The following is a 19997-nucleotide window of genomic DNA, read 5'->3' as shown; positions in this document are numbered from 1 at the left end:
ACTTTTTTTTTAAATGATATAAACAAGACCATTAGGTAATGCAAATATTTGAATTAGCAAGGGATTTTGAGATAATTATAATATGTTCAAGAAAATAGAGGGAATGATGAAAATATAGCTACAAAGATGGAAATTTTCACCGGATAATTGTCTGTTTTTAAACATCAAGTGTAAATTCTAGAACTGAAAAAGATACAAAATTAAGAATGCAATAGTTATATTGAATAGCAGACAAAACAGAAAAAGAAAAGCTAGTAAAGTAGAAAATATGCACACTGAAGCATACACAGGAAAAAATTGGAAAATTACAGAAAAGAATGTAAGATTTAGTGAAAATGCTTAACCATGTATGTAATTGAGTTCCAGAAGAAGTTGAGAGAATGGGATAGAATGAACATTTAAAAAGCTAATTGCCAAGAATCTTTCAAAAGAAGATGAATCAAAGATGTCAACTCACGTATTTAGAATATTTACTAATGTTAAGCAGAATAAATACAAAGAAAATCATACTTAGGTATCCAATGTTAAAATAGATGAAAATTAAATACAAAGAGAATCTTAAAAGGAGCCAGAGAAAGGAAATATATTGTCTTCAAAGGAGCAACAGTAAGAAACTGAAAGTTATCTTTTGAATAGAAACTATGACAACAGAATACACAGGAAAGACATCTTTAGAATTCTGAAAGAAAATGACTACCAACCTATTTTTTATACCCAGCAAAAATATTCTTTAAAAATTAAGGTGAGAGTTTTAGTACCACTGTAAACATAAGCCCATAAAGCCCATTTCTCCCACTGATTACACCTAAAAACTCCAGGCAAAATACAAAGAAAAACCATCTAGAGATTCTGAAAAATAAAAGCAGGCAGACCATGAGGAGTGACCTGTACAGAGATGAATTTCCCATTTCCTTTTCTCAAGAACAGGTCCCAGTCACGGTGTGGCTTGGCAATCCTGGCAGCTAAAACTTAAAAGAAAACTAATTATTTCGTGGAGAGAGGAGCCAGGGGAGGGGGCCTCTGTTAGCTAGAATGTTTGAGGAGAATCCAAGAGAAAGGGATTCTTTAATTCTGTGTGTGGCCCACATCTCAAAAATTGAAACACAAATTACAATCTGAAATAATTCAATATGACTACCTGTTAAAAGCATCAGCGTTCTCCAAGGGATTATAACAGCACCCAGACTATACAATATAACATTGTGTAAAATAAAATCCAAAATTTAGTTGATACATAAAGAACCAGGAAAATATGACCAGTTCTTAAGGGAAAAACAATCCTGAAATGTTTCTGGTGTTGAAATTATCAGACAGAAACTGTAAAGTAGACATTATAACTAGATTCCCTGAGGTAAAGAAAAACACATTGACATGAATGAAAAGAAAGGAATTCTCGACAAGAAATAGAAATTATTTTAAAAATGTATAACTAAAAAATGCCCTGAACCTCAGTGGATGGGTTCAGTAGTACAGTGGAGATGACAGATGATAGAGTCAGTGAGCTTAAAAATCAAGTAATAGAAACTATCCAGTTGGAAGAACAGAAGAGAAAAGATTTTTTATAAAAATGGACAGAACCTCAGAGACTTTTGGAATAGTATCAAAAGGTATAGCATAATTGGAGTTGCAAAAGAATTGGAGAAAAGAGATTGTAATAGAAAATGTATTCAAAAAAATAATGACTGAAACTTACCGAATTTGGTAAAAGATTTAGGTTTACAGATAAAAGAGACTCTAAACTATAGATAGACAGGATAAACTCAGAGAAAATCACACCTAAACATAAGCAAACTACTAAAAAACCAAAGATATCCATCTGCTAATAAGAAAATGACTGCTAGAAAAAGAAAAGAATGAAAAATATCTTAAAAGATGTTAAAGAAAAATGACACATTACCTACAGAATAAGGATTTGAATGACCATTTATTTTTCATTATAATCCATGGAGGAAAGAGTACAGTGGAACAACATCTTTAATGTGTATCTAAAGAAAAGACCTGTCAACAACCCAGAATTCTATATTCAGTGAAAATATTCTTCAGAGGTGAAGGTAAAATAAAAACATTTTCATATAAAGGAAAAGCATTCATGGCTGGTAGACCTGTAAGATGTGTTAAAGGAAGTTCTTCAGGCTGAAGAAAAATGATACTTAAAGAAACTTGTATCTTTGGAATGAAGGAAGAGCAAAATAGATGTTAAATAGCTGGTTAATATAAAAGACTACTTTTTTACTTCTTAAGTTCCCTAAAATACTCATAATTGTCTAAAACAAAAATTATAACATTATCTAATGGAATTTTTAATATACGTAGATGTTTTATAGTATTAAAGGGACTCTTCCTACTGACGTTTATTATAATTATTATATATGAAGTGATACAATACTAACTTTAAGTAAACTGTAAATGATTGGGTATGCATATTGCAATCCCTTGAGCACCCACTTAAAACATACAATGAGATGTAGCCAAAAAGCAAATAAAAATATTCAGATAATCTTAATAACTCAGTAACACATGACTAGAAAAAAAAGAAAGTTTTATCTGGGTAGTAGATTTACAAATATTAAAAAAATTTCCTTCATACAAGAATTTGTATCAACCAGATTTTCTTATGGATTATTGGTATAACCAGAAAAAAAATTAGTTTTGGTGTTCTCAAAGTTAAAACTAGTAATATATGTCTTTGAAACCTGGATTATTGTGGAAAAGATTAAAATGTAAACGTAAATGAAATTTTTAAAGGATAAAATTTAATTCTAATGGTATTATTCTGGGCTGAGGTTTTCATTGAGCAAAATTAATAATAAATGGAGATTTAAAGCCAGCACGGTTATCTTACTAACAGGTATTTACTTTGATTTAACTAAAAAATGCTATCTTAAAAATTGATCTCTAGCACAAGGTGGTCCAAATTAGCATGCCCTCGTAAAATTGGTTGTTTTTTAACTCTAGAAGTTGTAATTTTGATTAATTGACCATCTGAGTAATAAGGCATTTCTTCTACCTTAAAAGTAACTTTTTAAATAATAAACTTTAAATCTGAAGGAAAGTAAGCTTATAATTATGTCCTTAGGATCAAAGTTCTGATCGTACCAGTCTTTCTTCAGTGGGAGCCCAGGATTCTGAATCAACTTCTTTAACAGATGAAGATGTCTGCCCCGAGTTGGAAGGAGCTACTTCCTCCCAAGAGAGTGGCGCCACCACAGGGACTAAGGGAATTGATTTCAGCAGAACAAGCCTAGAAAGTTCAACTTCCTTAGAAGGTTTGTCCAAATGGTCTGCCATGCTTCATTTGATATGCGTTACCTTTACCTTTTTTATGTTTTAATTTTATAAAAGATTTGCATGGCACCAAAGTCAAAACAAAAGAGAACCTTCAAGGCACTTTCAGAGAAGTCTAGCTTCCATCCCTTCCCCCTTCATCTTGTTTTCTTCCTATCCCTAGAGGTAACCATTTTTATTATTTTTGGTTTATCTTTCCATTGTTGCTTTTTAAAAAATAAGTGTGTGTGTGTGTGTGTGTGTGTGTGTATTCTTATCACTTCCTTGTCTTCTTACTCAAAAGGTAACATACTATAAATATGTTCCCATTCCTTGCTTTTTCACTGAGTAATATATCCTAAAGATCATTATATATCATCACTTACCATTGTCCCTCATTCATTTTTACTGTTACATAGTTCATCATGTGTCAACGTATCATACTTTATTCTAACCACTTCTCTGTTGATAGACATTTAATTTCTAGACTTTGACTATTACAAATAATCTGTGATGCATATATGTCATATTATATTTTTGCCAGGGTACTTTGAAAGATACTTCAAAATTCTTCCTTGAAGTGATATTGCCACGTTCCCTTCCTCAGGCCTACACTATTTTGCATTCCCATTGGCAGTATATATGAGTACCTAATTCCTTACAGCCTTGTCAACGAAATACGTTGGCAAACTTGGATTTTTGTCATCTGATAGGTGAGGAATGTGTTTCAGTTTAGTTTTCATTTATACTTTTTTATAATTCGAGGATCTGAGTATATGTTTAAGGACTATTTGTATTTTTCTATGCACTGTCCTTTGCCTACATTTCATTTGTTGGTCTTTTTTTTTTTATGATTTTAAAAGCTCCTTTTATATTAGGGAATTAATCCTTTTTCTCTTATGTAAGTGGCAGATACTTTTTCCAAGTTTGTCAAATTTTGTGGCGGTTTTTGATTACACATAAGATTTTATTTTATATCATCAAATTTATCCGTCTTTTCCCTTCTTCCTTCTAGATTTTGAGTCATTTGGAAAGATTTCTTTTTCCCTAGGTTCACCAGTGTTTTCTCCCAATCTTTTCCTCATTTCCTTTGTAACATTTTCTGGGGTCAGCAAACTTTTTTGTAAAGGACTGTATTGTAAATATTTTAGGTTCTGTGGGCTACCATACATCTCTTTTTTTATCACATATTCTTTTTTGTCTTTTTTTTTTTTTATCGATGCATTAAAATGTAAAAACCATTCTTAGGTTATGGCTATACAAAAATAGATTTGACCCCAGATTTAGATATTCAGACCATTTGAGATTTATCCTGGTAAATGATGTGAGGAATGGATGAATATAATATTTTCTCATTTGTACCTTTGCTACTTTAAAAAGCTTTTATTTTGTAAATTCTCAAACATACACAAAAATAGAAGGACTAGTACAATGAACCCCCATGCACCCTTTACCCAACTCCAAGAATTACCAGCAGATGGCCAATCTTGTTTTATCTTTTCCTTTCTCCCCTCCTCTGCCATATTTTTCTCCTCCCCACTGGATTATTTTAATCTCAGACAACCTGTAATTTTATTTATAAGTTCTTCAGTATGTATTTCTAAAATATAAGGATTTTAATGTTATATATTTTTAACTTTTTATTATTTAATTAATAAATTTATTTTTAATCTTAAGTGTTATACATACAATATATACACTTTTATTTTGTAAATATATTTCACAAATTGAGGACACTGAATTAGCACTCAGATCAAGAAACAGAACATTAACAGAATCCAGACCTCCTCTAATGCCCAGATCTAGTCACAACTTCCTTTGTGGATAAACATTATCTTCTAACAGTGTATATGTTAGCATGGCCATTCTATAACATTTTATGGACCCATATAGTATGTGTCTTTTGTGATGCATTCATTTTTTTAAAACAATTGTAATACCACTGTATTTTCTTAAATTTCACAATATTTATTAAATGTTAAATATTTATTTAAATGTTCACAGTTATAAAGCTCTTTTTATAGGTGATTTGTTCAAATTGGAATACAAACAAGGTCCACTTGTTGCATTTGGTTGATATGTCTATTAACTCCCTTTTATCTTTATTCTCTCCCTTTTTCCCTCCCGGTACATATTCATGAAGAAATCAGGTGATTAGCTCCCTCCTCCTTTTTTTTTTAACATCCAAGAACAGTTTGTTGTGCTAAACAAATAAAACTTACTTCACAATATGATTCATATTTGTTAAAATTAATATTCTGTACTGATGATTAATTATATAGAAAAAGTGGGCTGCCCACATAAATGATTAAATTAGTGAAGGGAAATCGAAGGTATTAGAAAGCAACTTTGAACTAGTTTTAGCAAACTCTACAGAAGGTCATTGGGGACCCAACAAGGAAAGAACTGCACTTCGCACCAGCTCTAAGCATCTTAAAGAATGATGTGATGTTTCAGCTCTCTGTCTGCCACTCTGTTTCTCTGTATGGCAGGGCCAGGGACCATTGGTAACTGGAGCTATCTTGTGTCTCACTGTCATTGATTTGCTGAAGCAACCAGGTCATTAGCCTATACTCTCTGTTTCTTGTGAACTGGTAATTTATACCATTACTTTTTTTGAAAAGACCTTTATAAAAATACCAGTGTTCATTTATAAAAGTTAATAACTACCAGGAAAAAATGTATAGAGAAAGTACAGATTACTTTTAGCTTTACTAACAAGATATAGCCACTGTCAACAATTGATTTGACCCTAGAGCTCTCCTTTTTTGTTGTCATTTCAATACCTACTAATATCCCATTGCTCTTGAGAGTATACTTGGAAACTGTATTGTTTAAGAACAACGTGGTACCAGATCCTAAAAGATTCTTATAAGGCAAAGAATTGCCAGTAAATATTTTCATGATTTGAAATGAGAGTAGCTATTTTATACTTCTTAGACCTTAGAACTAAACACCTTCTTATATTTTAAGTGTGGAAAAATAGAAACAGCAAAATAGTAATGACAACTGGAGTGCCTTCTAGCCTGTACACACAAAGTGCTTAATAAGTGAATGGTGAATGAACACACCTCGCACATGGAAATCGGTAGAATTAGAATGTTTCCTTAGATTTGTACTCAAAACAAAATGCATGCATTGAAAAACATTTTTCATTGTTTTTTAATTACCTATAATATTTTGAATAGAATGGCTCGACATTTTATCAGAATTTATGAAAATATAAGATTCTCGTATTCTTTCTCGCTAATATTAATGGGTTTCTTTGCTCTTTGTGTTTTAATAATGAATAGGATCACTGTCAAAGTTTGCCCTACCTGGGAAATCAGAAGTGGCATCTTCCTGCAACACGAGTAATACAAATATCTTCCAGAACTATGCAATGGAGGTACAATTTTAATCAAAAGAGCATCTTTATGTACTACCTTATAAAATGTACATATATTCAGTATTTGTGGTCTCAGAGTAATACAAAGTTAAATACATACCATCTCAAAATTTCAGAATGTATATTACACCTGAATAAACTTAAAATATCGAGTATTTCAGATTAGTGAAGTCATACTACTTTGTTTAGAAAAGTTCCACACTTCCTTTGAGATTTCTCAACATAAAAATGCTTTTTCATTTTCAACAACCAATCTTTTTTATTCAAGCACACCTTTTTTGATGAAAGTACAGGGAGCAGTTTTGGCATTTGTGTCAGCTTTTACCATATGTTTCTCATTCTTTGTATCAATTTGATGTAGATATTTGCTGGATATGCTGCCATATCTCATTGCCTTACAATGAAAAAGTTATACCTTTACACTTTTAAATTTTTTCCTAATTTTTGTGTAAAAATTGCTTCCAAATGCATTTGTACCCACAATTGTTATTGCTATTTCAAGCTACTTTGCCTAAATTTGGAAAATAAATTTGCATGAGGCTGGAAAATAAATGATAAATACTGATGTTGCAGTTTACAAAGTTTCTGATAACTTCAGGAATTTTAATATTTTGTTAATGTAATGACAACATTTATATTTATCTACAGCAACAGTTCTTAAACTGTAGTGACAGACCAAGGATTTTTTGTTATTTTTAATTCCAGAGCTGTTGTGGCTGATACTCTTGTAAAATAAATTGATCATGCACTTAGATATTGCAGCAATGACTAATTACTTTAAAGGTTTCTAAGTCTTTTTCTCAGTTTCTTTATCACAAACCAGTAAGAATTTCTGGACCAGCACTTGTCTGGTGATCACACTTTGAGTAGCACAAGTCTGTAATATATAATTACAAATACCTATTTTGGGTATTAACAAATTAATGCTTGGGTTTACTTTTCCATTAATAAAACCATGGCAGGTTTATAGTAATTATAATGGTAAAGATGCTCATTTAAGTGAAAGTTTCCTTTTCAGGCAGATAAAACTTTTGGAATAGATTTAGCTGAAATAAAGATGAGTATATTATATAGTAAACTGAAGGTAATCTATTTTTCATTTATAACTTCTGAATCCTTCCAAGTTTTAGTTTTTTAATACATTTTTGAATCAAAATGGATTTAGGTCATAATATGCACTAACCTACTTATACATTGTCATTTCTTCCACAGGTTCTCATCTCAAGTTGCTCTCGGTGTAAAACTTGTGACTGCCTTGTCCATGATGAGGAAATCATGGCTGGCTGGACAGCAGATGATTCAAATCTCAATACTACATGCCCATTTTGTGGCAATCTTTTCTTGCCTTTCCTGAATATCGAAATAAGAGATTTAAGACGACCTGGAAGGTAATGATTCATGCTTTTTTTCCCCCTTCATGTTTAGGGATTATGTTTCCTAGAATATCTCTTTTTCTCAGAAATCTCCTTTGATTCACATTACAGATACTTTTTGAAGTCAAGCCCATCAACAGAAAATATGCATTTTCCATCCTCCTTTTCAAGTCAGACAAGGCAGTCTTGCATCTCAACATCAGCCTCTGGTCTTGATACATCTGTTATCTCTGTTCAAGGGAATTTTGATTTAAATAGGTAATTATTATGTGGAACTATATTTTAGCAGTTTCTGATAAATGACAAAAATTAGATGACAATTTTAAGGTTTAAATTTCTATGATTCATAATCTTAAATTGTTCTAATTAAAACAGTATTAAAATTCTCTAATAACCTAAATGTTTAGACAGTTATAGTTTATACTTTATGAATCCCCAGATTTTAAGCTGTGTAATTCTTTTATGATACTGTTTCCTAGTATTTTAAAAGTAAAAACTCTATAGAACACTTGACATTTATAATGAACACCTTTCTCATATCTCTCTCTCTTCAGGAATTAAGTCAGTACTACTATTTTGAAATATTTAATTGTCTAGGAATATTTAATAATCTGAGAAAACAATTGGAGCTGATAAAGGAACTATAAAATTAAATTAAGACCTATATAAGTAAATCTATGCTTAAAACAAAAGCAGAAATCAACTTCATTTTGGAGAAGTGCCAAATACACCATAGGTAGCTGGGCAGATGAAGCCATATTGGTAACTGCATGTGCAAAACAAAATACCTGCATATTACTGAGAGGCTAATGTGACCTGTTTAACCCTAAATGCTTAGGCAGCAAAACTGCAAATCTGTGTCGTGCACTCTTTCACATTAGGTGAGAATCTCCCTTCCCACTACTCGAAGAAATAGATGCCTGCCTGTTTCTCTGCTTTGTATCTTCTAGGTCTACTGTGGTTCCTGCTGTATAAAAATTGTCCACTGAATGTTTTGAATAATTGAATGAGTCTTGAATATTTAAAGTTCAGTGGATAAGAAGTAAATTTAACATAAGTAGACTACTTAAAAATATATACTGTTTCCCAGCTGACACCTGAATTCTTTTCATTTACTTTGCTATGTCCAGATCTGATGCTAAGGAAAAGAACAGGGTCTTTCTAGATGAAATAAAGTAAATCTAGATAATGGTATGCTTTTTTCTTTTTTCAATGGCCAAGCAAATCTAAACTGCTGGAAAATACATGTGCCCGAAGTATTCAGATCCCTGCCGATAGATCAAAAACAGCTATGTCAAAATGTCCAATATTTCCAATGGTCAGGAGTGTCAGTACTTATGGTCCCTTGGATAAAGAAGACACTGGAGGGCAGAAGCTCATTCCTACAGGCAGCCTGCCAACTACTTTACAAGGAACTACAGTATGTATTTTGGTATCTTTAAAAATTCAGACATTTTGATGTTTACATGTGATTTTGTTCCCTTTGTCTTAAACAGCCTTATTAGCTTCGATATTATTATTGTCAAAAAGAGTCTCTTGTCCCATGATACAGTTATACTACATTTCTATTTATATGGAAATCATTGATAGGAATTTTTTAAATGACTTAGTCTCATCAATCTTGTATTTGCCATTTATGGTTTTTATTTATTCAACAGGATTCTTTAGGATTAGAATGGCACCTTCCAAGTCCAGATCCTATTACTGTTCCATATCTTAGTCCTTTAGTGGTATGGAAGGAACTTGAAAGCTTATTGGAAAATGAAGGTGATCATGCAATAACAGTGGCAGAGTTTGTGGACCATCATCCAATTGTTTTTTGGAACCTGGTGTGGTATTTTAGACGTCTTGACTTACCCAGTAACTTACCTGGATTGATTCTTTCTTCTGAGCATTGTAACAAGTATTCAAAGGTATGAGAGTAAAAATTATCTAAAAGATAATGCTACTGTCACCATCGTAATGTTTGCGTAATCCTAATGACAAAATTAATTTTTATGCTATTTTTAATAACCGTCTGAATCATTTGATCAATTAAATTGTTTTAGTTGTGTTTACAAATATTTCTTCTTATAGTCTAGGGGTAAGACAGTCATGTTTTTTAGCCTTCTTATAAAATTTACTCAAAATGGGCTTCATTTTTCTGATAGCCTCAAGAATAAACAGTAAATGACTCTTATGAGAAGTTTGTGAGTTGGCCCCATTCATATTTTATACTCTCTTCAAAAACAAACCTAATACTTCTTTAAGATGTCCAATTCATATTGCAGTAATATGGTACCATTCTCTTCATTCCTTTACTCTGAATTTTTACTTAATATTTAGGTCATTAGTTTGTTATATGTTCACTTGTGTTTTTGATATGTTGTTTTTACTTTTTTACTTATATGCTATCACCACCATTAAATTGTGAAGTCTTTAAGTTCAGGAACATTGTCTTCTTTCTTGTACTTCATATCTATGATTGTGTACATGCTTTGGATTTTCAGTAGATGATGAATAAGTGACCAAAGGCTAACTTAGAGTTATCTGAGCTAGGGTTTTGGACTGATGTAGAATGGAGCTTCTAGATTCATCTTTTTTTGGATTCATTTAATCTGGTTGAGATTGGCCCTTCATGCTACCCTTTCTCACTGATCTCAGTATTTTGTAAAATGTGCTACTTTAGAGCGAAAATAACTTTACTTTAGAGATCATTAGATTCTCAATGCAGCTGATCATCCTTTAGTCAATATAAAATGCATACAAACCATTTTGTTCTCTTTTTTCCCTTGCATACATACATTCTAAAAAATATAAGGATCTTTCTAAAATATTTATAAAACATGATTCTGTAAGGATCATTGATGAATGTTTGTTCTTCAACACAGATTCCTCGCCACTGTATGTCTGAAGATAGTAAATATGTTTTAATACAAATGTTATGGGACAATATGAAATTACATCAAGATCCGGGACAGCCCCTGTACATCCTCTGGAATGCCCATAGTAAGTGCTATCATAGAATTCTGACTCTGTTCATATGAAAGTAATCTCTACTTTAAATAACCTAATGTATAACTGACTTTTATTTTACCATACTACTTTTTGTCTTACAGGTCAAAATCGTACTCTTTTGTTTGAGAGTGAGTGTTAAGTTTGATGTTTCTAGTGCTATCTTCTGTGGAGCTCAAGGGTGTTTTGTTTTGTTTTGTTTTGTTTTGTTTTGTTTTGTTTGAGTAATGCTGTATATATGTGGTGGAGGGGTTATGCTTTATAGAGTTCTGCTTTTAGCACATTGCTTGTCTCAGTTTCTTCTTTTTACACATTTTTTGATTTGTTTCCATCCCAGGCTGCTGATGTAGAACTTCCTCCAGGGGCTGTATTAAGGAAAACAGTGTTTTTAATTTTTGTCTTTGAGGCCACAAAAAGCCTTAGGCCTATTTTTATCATAATTTGTCTTATTTTTTTCCTTTTATTCTTTCTTCATTTTTAGATTTTTTATTCCTTTATCTGTTGCCCTTAATTTATTTTTAGTGCTCTGTAACTTCTGTGATAGTTATCATTTGCTGCTTAATTACATTATTCTTTCTATAAAGAACATTTTCCTTCATCTGTTCTTTTGGTTTTTTACAGCCCAAAAGTATCCAATGGTCCATTTATTACAAAAAGGTGACAGTTCATTTAACCAGGAACTATTGAAAAACATGGTAAAAAGCATTAAAATGAATGATGTTTATGGACCAATGAGTCAGATTTTAGAGACACTGAATAAATGTCCTCATTTTAAAAGACAGAGGTAAGTCATACATCTTAATATATTGTTCCTCTAAACATATTTATATTGTTCGCTTAGTAATTTTTTAGAATTATCTCATGCTTATATTAGCATAAATGTTTTTATAGAGAATATATAGACTATATGCATAGTAATGTCTTCTCCATTCCTTTCCTCCCCTAGGAGTTTATATAGAGAAATACTATTTCTCTCACTTGTGGCACTGGGAAGAGAAAACATTGATATAGGTAATTCAGCATAATATATAACATGTAATATTTATATGTCATGGTATATTTTTCAAAGTGTCTATATCAGTAGTCTATTATTTTAATATTAAATTATATTACTATACTAGAAGAATTGATTATTTTTTATATAACGTAAGAGATACTTTGATGTCTTGGTAATATTAGTATTAATAATGATAAATAATAAAACTAACAATAGAATTTCCATGTGACCCAGCAGTTCCACTTCTGGATATTATACCTCAAAGAATTGAAAGCAGAGTCTCTAAGAGATATTTGTACATCCATGTTCATAGCAGCATTATTCATAATAGCTGAAATGTGAAGGTGTCCATCGAAGTATGAGTAAATAAACAAAATGTGGTATATACATACAATGGACTATTATTCAGCTTAAAAAGGAAGGGAATTCTGACGTATGCTATGACATGAAATAAAACTTCGAGGACATTATGTTAAGTGAAATAAGCCAGTCACAAAAAGACAAATGCTGTATGGTTCCACTTATGAGGTACTTAAGTAGTCAAAATCATAGAGACAAAAGTAGAATAATAGTTGCCAGGAGCTGGAGGAGGGGAGAATAGGGAATTATTGTTCAATGGTTATAGAGTTTCAGTTTATAAGATGAAAAGAGTTATAGAGATGGATGGTTGTAATGGTTGCACAACATTAAGAATGTATATAATAACCACTGAACTTTAGAGTTAAAAATGGTTAGGGTGGTAAATCTTATATGTATTTCCCCACAATTTTAAAATTTGAGGAAAAAATCATTTTAAAAAGTTGGTATCTTAAAGCTTTAAATTTCACTGGTCTGTGTAATCCAGCTCTAAAATGCTATGGACTCTAAAGTCTCCATTCCAGCTCTGAAATTCTGTGATCCTTTAGTTGTTGGAAATAAGCCAGAAATTCCTTCTTGGCCTTTAATTTTGCCATTCTGTAGTATCACAAAACTTGATTGTTGTTAACATCAAATATAAATTTCTTTATGCTTTCATTTCTTTATGAATTTTTGCAGATGTATTTGATAAAGAATACAAGATGGCATATGATCGTCTCACACCTAATCAAGTCAAGAGTACACACAACTGTGATAGACCACCAAGTACAGGGGTGATAGAATGTCGAAAAACCTTTGGAGAACCTTATCTTTAAGATGTGTGTATATACTTCTAACATGTATTGTATAGTCAGTGTATAAAATAACACTTTTAGACTCTAAACTTTTTTCTTCAATTTTTAAAAATGCATTTGTAAATGACTCAGAATGTTCATATAGCTTATGTACAGAATGTTTTAAGAAGAAAATGATTACAAGTGAGAGAGAGCCACTTTGTTTCCCATTTCCTTTTTTTTTTTCCCTTCCCCTCTAACAATCAATTATTTTCATGATGAGAAAATCCCGAAACAAAATTAGTTCCCATAAAATGGAAAACCAATTATGGTTTCTCTTGGAGGTGACAGATTGAAATATCATGTATGGAACTTAAAGAAATGTAAAATCGGAGTATCTCTTGTTTTCATAGACTGTTCAAACCATGAAGTTGTATTATACATATTTTAAATTGTTTATAGTAAGTTGATATTTTTTTAATTTTTAAACTTAATATAGCAAACTTAAAATGAACTTAAACTTATGAAGCAAGCAATTAACTGCTTATTTTCCTTGTCTGCTATTTGAAGTAATTAGTACAGCTGCAGATCTCTATAGCTATCTATATATATATATTTTATTACTTGGGAGAATGATTTTAAAATGTCAGTGCTAGTGTCATTGTCGTCCTAGGATTGCATGTTAGGACTCCTAAGCCTGACTTCAGTGTGCACTGCCCAGACTGACTCACTGAGCCTGTGGAAGGAGAGCCAGAGAGGTTCTGAGTCTACTTCTGCAAAATCAGGTTCAATGTACCATTATTCCAAAATTTCCCTATTGCTAATAGGCATATGGGGAAAGTAGCTTACAAAACCAAATATCAACGTATATTTTAATATTGTACATAATGTACATTTATGTTGGAAAATATGTCAGACAATTCCAAATTTTACCTTTAATATTTGAAATGTTAGGTATGATGCATATCGTACTATATTTATCTGGAACATGACTTACTGGAATATTCTGTTACCGAATATATATATATATATATATATATATACACACACACACACACACACACACACATATATATATTCAATTTTTTTTTTCAAAAGTTGGAGTAATAACTCGCTAAAAGTACAACCAGATAGAATTTCCCATATTGAGGAACTTGGCTGTTTCAATAAGCCTTCAGAATCTGAGGTTTATAGAATCTAAAATCCAGAAATATCCAGAAATCAGACAATAAACTAAACGTTTAAGCACCATGGGTAGACTGTAAAATAGACTCTAAAAAATATTTTTAGTCTCATCCTTTCTGATATCACTTTCTTCAGGTAATTTCTGACCAAAAGTATCCTTTGGCTATTAGAATTATTTATAGATTTTCACTGTGTGTGTGTGTGTGTATGTGTGTGTGTGTTTGCATTTGCACACATTGTCATTAAGGAAGGAATTATCTAGACAATTTCAAAGAAGTTAAAAATGGATAGTACACAATTTGGTGTGTAAAGTTACTAGAGTCCAGGACACTTGGATTAGAGATATGAAATCCTGATCGTTAGAATCAGTTAAGCTGCAGGAAAACCACCTTTGAGTCATACTACCTAAAATATACCAAGCTGAAATATTTCACAGCTTTCTACTCTGGGAAATAATGGGGAGAGTTTAAAACTGTAAAATTTTAGTTCATTTAGTTTGGAGCTGAAATTGCTTGCTTGAAAAATCTGGCGCTATATATATTCCTCACCTTTGTAAATACCACTACAATTTTGCCTTTCTTTAGTATTCAAATCCAAGCTTCACACTCTGAGTTTCATGTTTTCATGAAAATACTCAAGTGAGAGAAACAGTTGAGTGAGGCTTTTGACATTGGCCACAAACATCCCCAGGATTTTGGGGTTCTTTTCTGTTTGTTGTTGTTCTTTGGTCTTTCCCCCTTATAAGAACAGGTTTTGCTGTTGTTTACGTTTCCTTTAACACAATATGTAAGAATTACGGTTTGTTGATTTCAAAAAAAATGAGATAAAGCCCATTCTTTATGGTTCAAAGCCCATTCTTTATGGTCATTTGGAAAAGTGAATATAATTTGTGTCTCCTCCAACCCCACCCCCCACTCCCACAGTTTTGTTTCTGCTTTTGGTTGGGTTTTGTTTCCGCTACTTTTAAATCCCTAGAGGATATTATTTGCACAAATTTAGTCTTTAAAAAAAAAAAACCTAAAACATGAGGTAGAAAGTGGTAAACCCGGCTCAAAAGAAAATTATAGATCACCCTTTAAAATAACTCTGTACGAAGTTTTCTTCAATTTTCTGTTGACCATACATTTTGGAGAATCATGGCCAGCAATGTTGGAGAGAAATACCCTTTGCTACATTATCTGCCTCTTATTTTCTTACTCTTAGTTTTGTTAATATGTTGAATAGTTGAAAATAAATCATGCTGTGTCCTGATATAACTTTTATACTACTTCCTTTCATTGTGTTTTGAATGTCACATATTTGTATTTAATGTAATTTTTTTATATTCAACTTTTTCATCCTATTGTCAGATAGAAAATTATGCAGCCTGTTCATAAGTGGAGTTTTGTCTTTTTTCCCTGATTGTTTGGGGGTTTTTTGTTTGTTTGTCTTTGTTTTAAAACCCTAAAACCACCAGCTTATTTTATTTTCCGGTTTTCTTACATGCCTTCCCATTTTTGTGTGTAGAGAAATGGCCCATGAAAATGTTGGTTCAGCATTTAAGTGATAAATACGTTTTACTTTATGCTGGTAATTACTATGATACTTCAGTGCAACTAGCAGGTTTTACCTGCTCATCACAGTGAAGAGCCTGAAGAGCAGAAACAGTCCCTTTGGTTATGTGGGCATCTTTAGGCCAGGGTGTCCTGCCGGCTCTAGTGACCCCTCAAAGACTGACAGCTTGATCATGAGCCATCTCTTTGGACCTTTCATAGAAACCAGTCCCATTTGCAATGGCATCTTCCCACAAAAAAGGGGTCAGAACCAAGGATATTCTTTGACACATAAGGTCAACCAGTCTTTCATATGTATCTACCAGGCTGTGCCCTAAATAGTAAATTCCAATTCTGTCTGCCTTTGGTACTCAGTCTTTAAATAAATGATAATTATGATATAGACAGTGTTATAAAAGGCCAAACCAATAATTTGATAAAAACATTTTCAGAACTATTGATGGGAGTGCAATTTAATGTTCACAATATATAGTAATCATTTAAACATATACCAATTTTCATAAGTTTGGAATGCAGCCTTTTTTCTGGTACTATATAGAATCTTAACCCATTAAATTAGGAAGAGTTTCACATTTTTAGAAATTTGGCCCAAACTTACTACCAGGGCCATCAAGAAAATGCAAACTCATGGGTGATGAAGAAGTCATCATCTGTGAAGCCACTGTCTTCCAATTCAGAGACCCATATGGGACAGTTCAGAATTTCTAGGCTGAATGGATGACCTAGAATTTGTCCTATATAACTATACAGATCATTTTGCCTATCAAATGAGAGGACCATCTCACCATTATATTGACATTTTAAGATAGTACTTTACTTCTAAAACATTTTAATAAATGTTTAATATAGATTTGTAAATGTATGACAAATTTTAATTTTCAAGCATACCAAATTAACTTTCAGAAGTTATGTAAGTTTCCTATCTCCTTGAAATCTCTTTATTCTCCTTCCTCTTGAATCCCTACTTTTCCATCAAGACCCAGCTTTCATTTTCTGTACTTGACCTTTTCTGTAAAGTGATCAGAACTTCCTTTCTAGGCAAAGAGAAATGCCAGAAATTCAGCAAACTGATTAGGAAAAGTTGTTGGATCATTAGTTCATTTTAATTGTGAAGTGGCTCTTCAGTGCTTTATCATTACGGAACGTTTCACCATCAGTCATTCCCCACTCAGTCATTCTGGGGGAGTGTCAGATCCCAGGCTGTCAGTGAGGATGTGACTTCCCCAAGGTTAGCTGGAATTGGCTGCAGATACCAGATTGGCACCCAGAGTGTTGACATTGGGATCTCTCTTCCACAGGTATTACTCTCTCCTCCTGTTCTTAAGTCATGGCAGATAGAGTCTGGGCAGTGCAGCAGCGTCAGGAAAGAGGATATCTAATTTAAGAATATAGAATTTCAATGTGATTCCATATTCTTAATCAATCTTCTTTTGAGCATTCTAACCAAATGACCTAAAGATAGAGATGAGCTCATCTATGTTTATAAAATAAAATACAATTGGGACTCACAATTTATTGAAATTTAATAAAAATTATTTCCAAAGAATGTGAATCCTGGGGCAGTGAGGCCATTAAATTAACCAACCCATCTCAAGAGGTGGATTATGGACTAAAGTACTTTGAACACAGCCCTTCAATGCCAAAATGTTTAATTTTTTCATATCACATCTGTCCTGCTATCTTCTGGTCTTTGGTGAATACCCTCTCATGTTCGTAAATGAAGCCATATCTACTATTATAATAGTTACCTTTAGCTCCCTTTGCTCTGAAACTAGGGACATGGAACTGTTTCATTTCTGATGTGTCCCTTGATGCTAGTAAAAGCAGCAAGCAGTGGTATTTAATATACAGCACTTCAAATTCCATATGAAATGTTTAAATAATCACACAATTTTTTAAAACACAAGTGTCCTTTACACTAGCTACTTTGGAAGTAGTAATACATTTTTCTCATCATGTTGCCATCATGCTAATAAGCATTTTTGGAATTTCTCCTTTGTAATTGCTTTAACATCCACATGTAAGCCGCATAAGAAATCAATCTTTTTGCTTTATAATCCTGTCTAGGTTAACATACAAAAATAGTATTGCCCCACTGGATCTCTTACTTTATAAATCTGATTTGGCTCTACTGACTTTGGTCTCTCTTTAAAATTACTTCCCTTCTCAACAGGAGCAGCTGTCACTGTTGGGTGAGAATATGCTGCAGGGGGAGAGGCAGTACAGCTGAATTAAAATGTCATTTCACTCAAGGTGACCATTTGATGGAGACAATACTAACTTGGATTTTCTAATAAGTACATATTTTTAAATAGCCCCTAGTTTTCCTTCCCTAATATCTATGCCTTCCAAATTCAAGGGCAAATTACAATTTTTATTTCTTGGGCTACTTATTTTAATTTCATTTTTCAGAAATGCAACAAGAGCTATTATCCTCTTAAGGTGTAAAATATTAGTACACATTTTACTAATGATAATGGATTCCGGTTATACTTCATTTTTTCCTATACCCTTAGTTCCTTAAATTCACCAATAGCTGAACCGGTAATGATTACAAACCTTCTAGAACAGAAAAAGAGAAGACAGCAAATTGGAGTATGTGCTTGGGGCAGGGGCCAGGAGGGTCAGATACAGACCACATCTGCATCCTGTGGATCGGCAGCCCTTGAATGAGCAGGGAACTGTGAGCATGGGAGCTTGTGTAATTGCTACTGTGCCTGTCTCAACCCTCACCCCCAATTATATTCATGCAGAAAACCTCTGAATCTAGGAGTCCTTCTACTCGTCTCCATGTGATAGGTGACCTGCATCAGTCAAGGGATAGGAACTCCACACCTTCAGAGGTGAGAATCTTAATCCACAATGAGCTCGTATGTGTTTCCAACAATAAATTTCACTCCTGTATCACATTTGCATCCAGCTCTCAGCCTCTCAGTTCACTCTCCTGGATCATGTTCATCTTTCATTACTGTAATAAGAGGTACGGTAACTTCTGGCATGGTTTTCTGATCCATGTCAATTTTGAACAACAGTGACTCAGACAGATACAGGACAGGATATGATTCGATCTTCTAACATCACACTGATTATTAGGAAGACAAAGTAAAGGAGGAACATTGTGAAGCCCAGGATCTTGTTCATTCTCCATTTGCATGATGCAATTGAAGAGATCACAAACAGGAGCATGAGAAAAAGCAAAACGATTGCACAAAACAAGCCATTGCTGCTGACTGGAACAGGCTGTAGTCCATTGATAAGAGAGAACAGGAACCAAGGAACAGGCAGACTGCAAGATTGAAGAAACAACGTGAATATTCTTCATGTTTCTAATCATCCCATATACTTAAACAGTATTTTACAATTTACAAAGCACTTTTCCACAAACAAAAAAAATCTGTGAAATAGGGCAGAAAGTATTAGCGCCATTTCACAGATGAGGATACTAAGGTTCAAGGAAATTAAATTACTTCCCTTGGACTCATAACAAAGAGAGTCTAGTTTAAAACTGAAGTTTTCTGGATCTGAGTGTTTTTTCTTCATAGTTTATACTTCATGACTTCCGTGTGATTAACCCAGATCAGTTGATGTGTGACTATAATCTCTAAATTTTTATAAGGCCTACCTCAGCATAACATTTCTTTACCTTCTTTAATGGCCAAGGTTCTATGCTCTTTTACCTACGCAACCCATACATATACATAAATCCAAATTAACAAAACCAAAGCTGCCACCCTAGTCCAGGACATGACTGGGAAATGAAACTATCTCAGATGCTCTGCTCTGACAAGGCTGGGAGGAGGGGTAAGAGGCCAGGTACAGGAGGACACAGCATTTGCTTGTTTATACAAAATGCTTTTCCAGCTGGCAGGAACCCAAAGGCAAAGGAGCAGAAACATCAGGAAGTGAGATTGAGTCATTGTTCCTTCCAACCCCACCTCCACCTTGGAGGTCAGTGTGCGGAGCATTTGACTGTATTTGGCAATGGAAGTTAATGGATTTCATTTTTCAATTCATCTATAAATTAGTTACATTTCAGGCAGCATTTTTGTTCTGTTATACCTTCTGGCTGTGATGAATGAAGGGAGGATACTTTTGTTGCCTTGTAGAAATTAA

General features: G+C 33.0%; 2 protein-coding genes across 11 annotated transcripts in view; one reads left to right on the top strand and one right to left on the bottom strand.

Annotated features, from left to right (window-relative positions):
* The window catches only part of DENND4A (DENN domain containing 4A), a 105355-nt gene extending 91687 nt beyond the window's left edge, over positions 1-13668 (top strand). For 3 of the 10 annotated variants that reach the window (XM_036217902.1, XM_036217901.1, XM_036217908.1), the window contains 11 exons: positions 3077-3266; positions 6558-6652; positions 7865-8040; positions 8137-8283; positions 9241-9445; positions 9684-9938; positions 10896-11013; positions 11124-11150; positions 11641-11803; positions 11966-12030; positions 13052-13364. In XM_036217902.1, the coding sequence (XP_036073795.1) occupies positions 3077-3266; positions 6558-6652; positions 7865-8040; positions 8137-8283; positions 9241-9445; positions 9684-9938; positions 10896-11013; positions 11124-11150; positions 11641-11803; positions 11966-12030; positions 13052-13188 (1578 nt within the window). In that variant the 3' untranslated portion in view covers positions 13189-13364. Of the gene's footprint in view, positions 1-3076; positions 3267-6557; positions 6653-7864; positions 8041-8136; positions 8284-9240; positions 9446-9683; positions 9939-10895; positions 11014-11123; positions 11151-11640; positions 11804-11965; positions 12031-13051 lie in introns of all 10 variants that reach the window. The other 7 variants (XM_036217904.1, XM_036217903.1, XM_036217909.1 and 4 more) reach the window with 4 other exon arrangements.
* A 4028-nt stretch (positions 13669-17696) lies between these two features.
* The window catches only part of SLC24A1 (solute carrier family 24 member 1), a 33060-nt gene continuing 30759 nt past the window's right edge, over positions 17697-19997 (bottom strand). The window contains exon 11 of the mRNA XM_036217911.1: positions 17697-19170. Coding sequence (XP_036073804.1) covers positions 18921-19170 — 250 coding nt within the window. The 3' untranslated portion in view covers positions 17697-18920. The remainder of the gene's footprint in view (positions 19171-19997) is intronic.

The sequence above is a fragment of the Rousettus aegyptiacus genome, unplaced genomic scaffold, assembly GCF_014176215.1.
Source record: "Rousettus aegyptiacus isolate mRouAeg1 unplaced genomic scaffold, mRouAeg1.p scaffold_m13_p_3, whole genome shotgun sequence".
Lineage (NCBI taxonomy): Eukaryota > Metazoa > Chordata > Mammalia > Chiroptera > Pteropodidae > Rousettus > Rousettus aegyptiacus.
The sequence above is the reverse complement of the archived record's forward strand: the minus strand, read 5'-3'. Positions and strand labels throughout refer to the sequence as shown.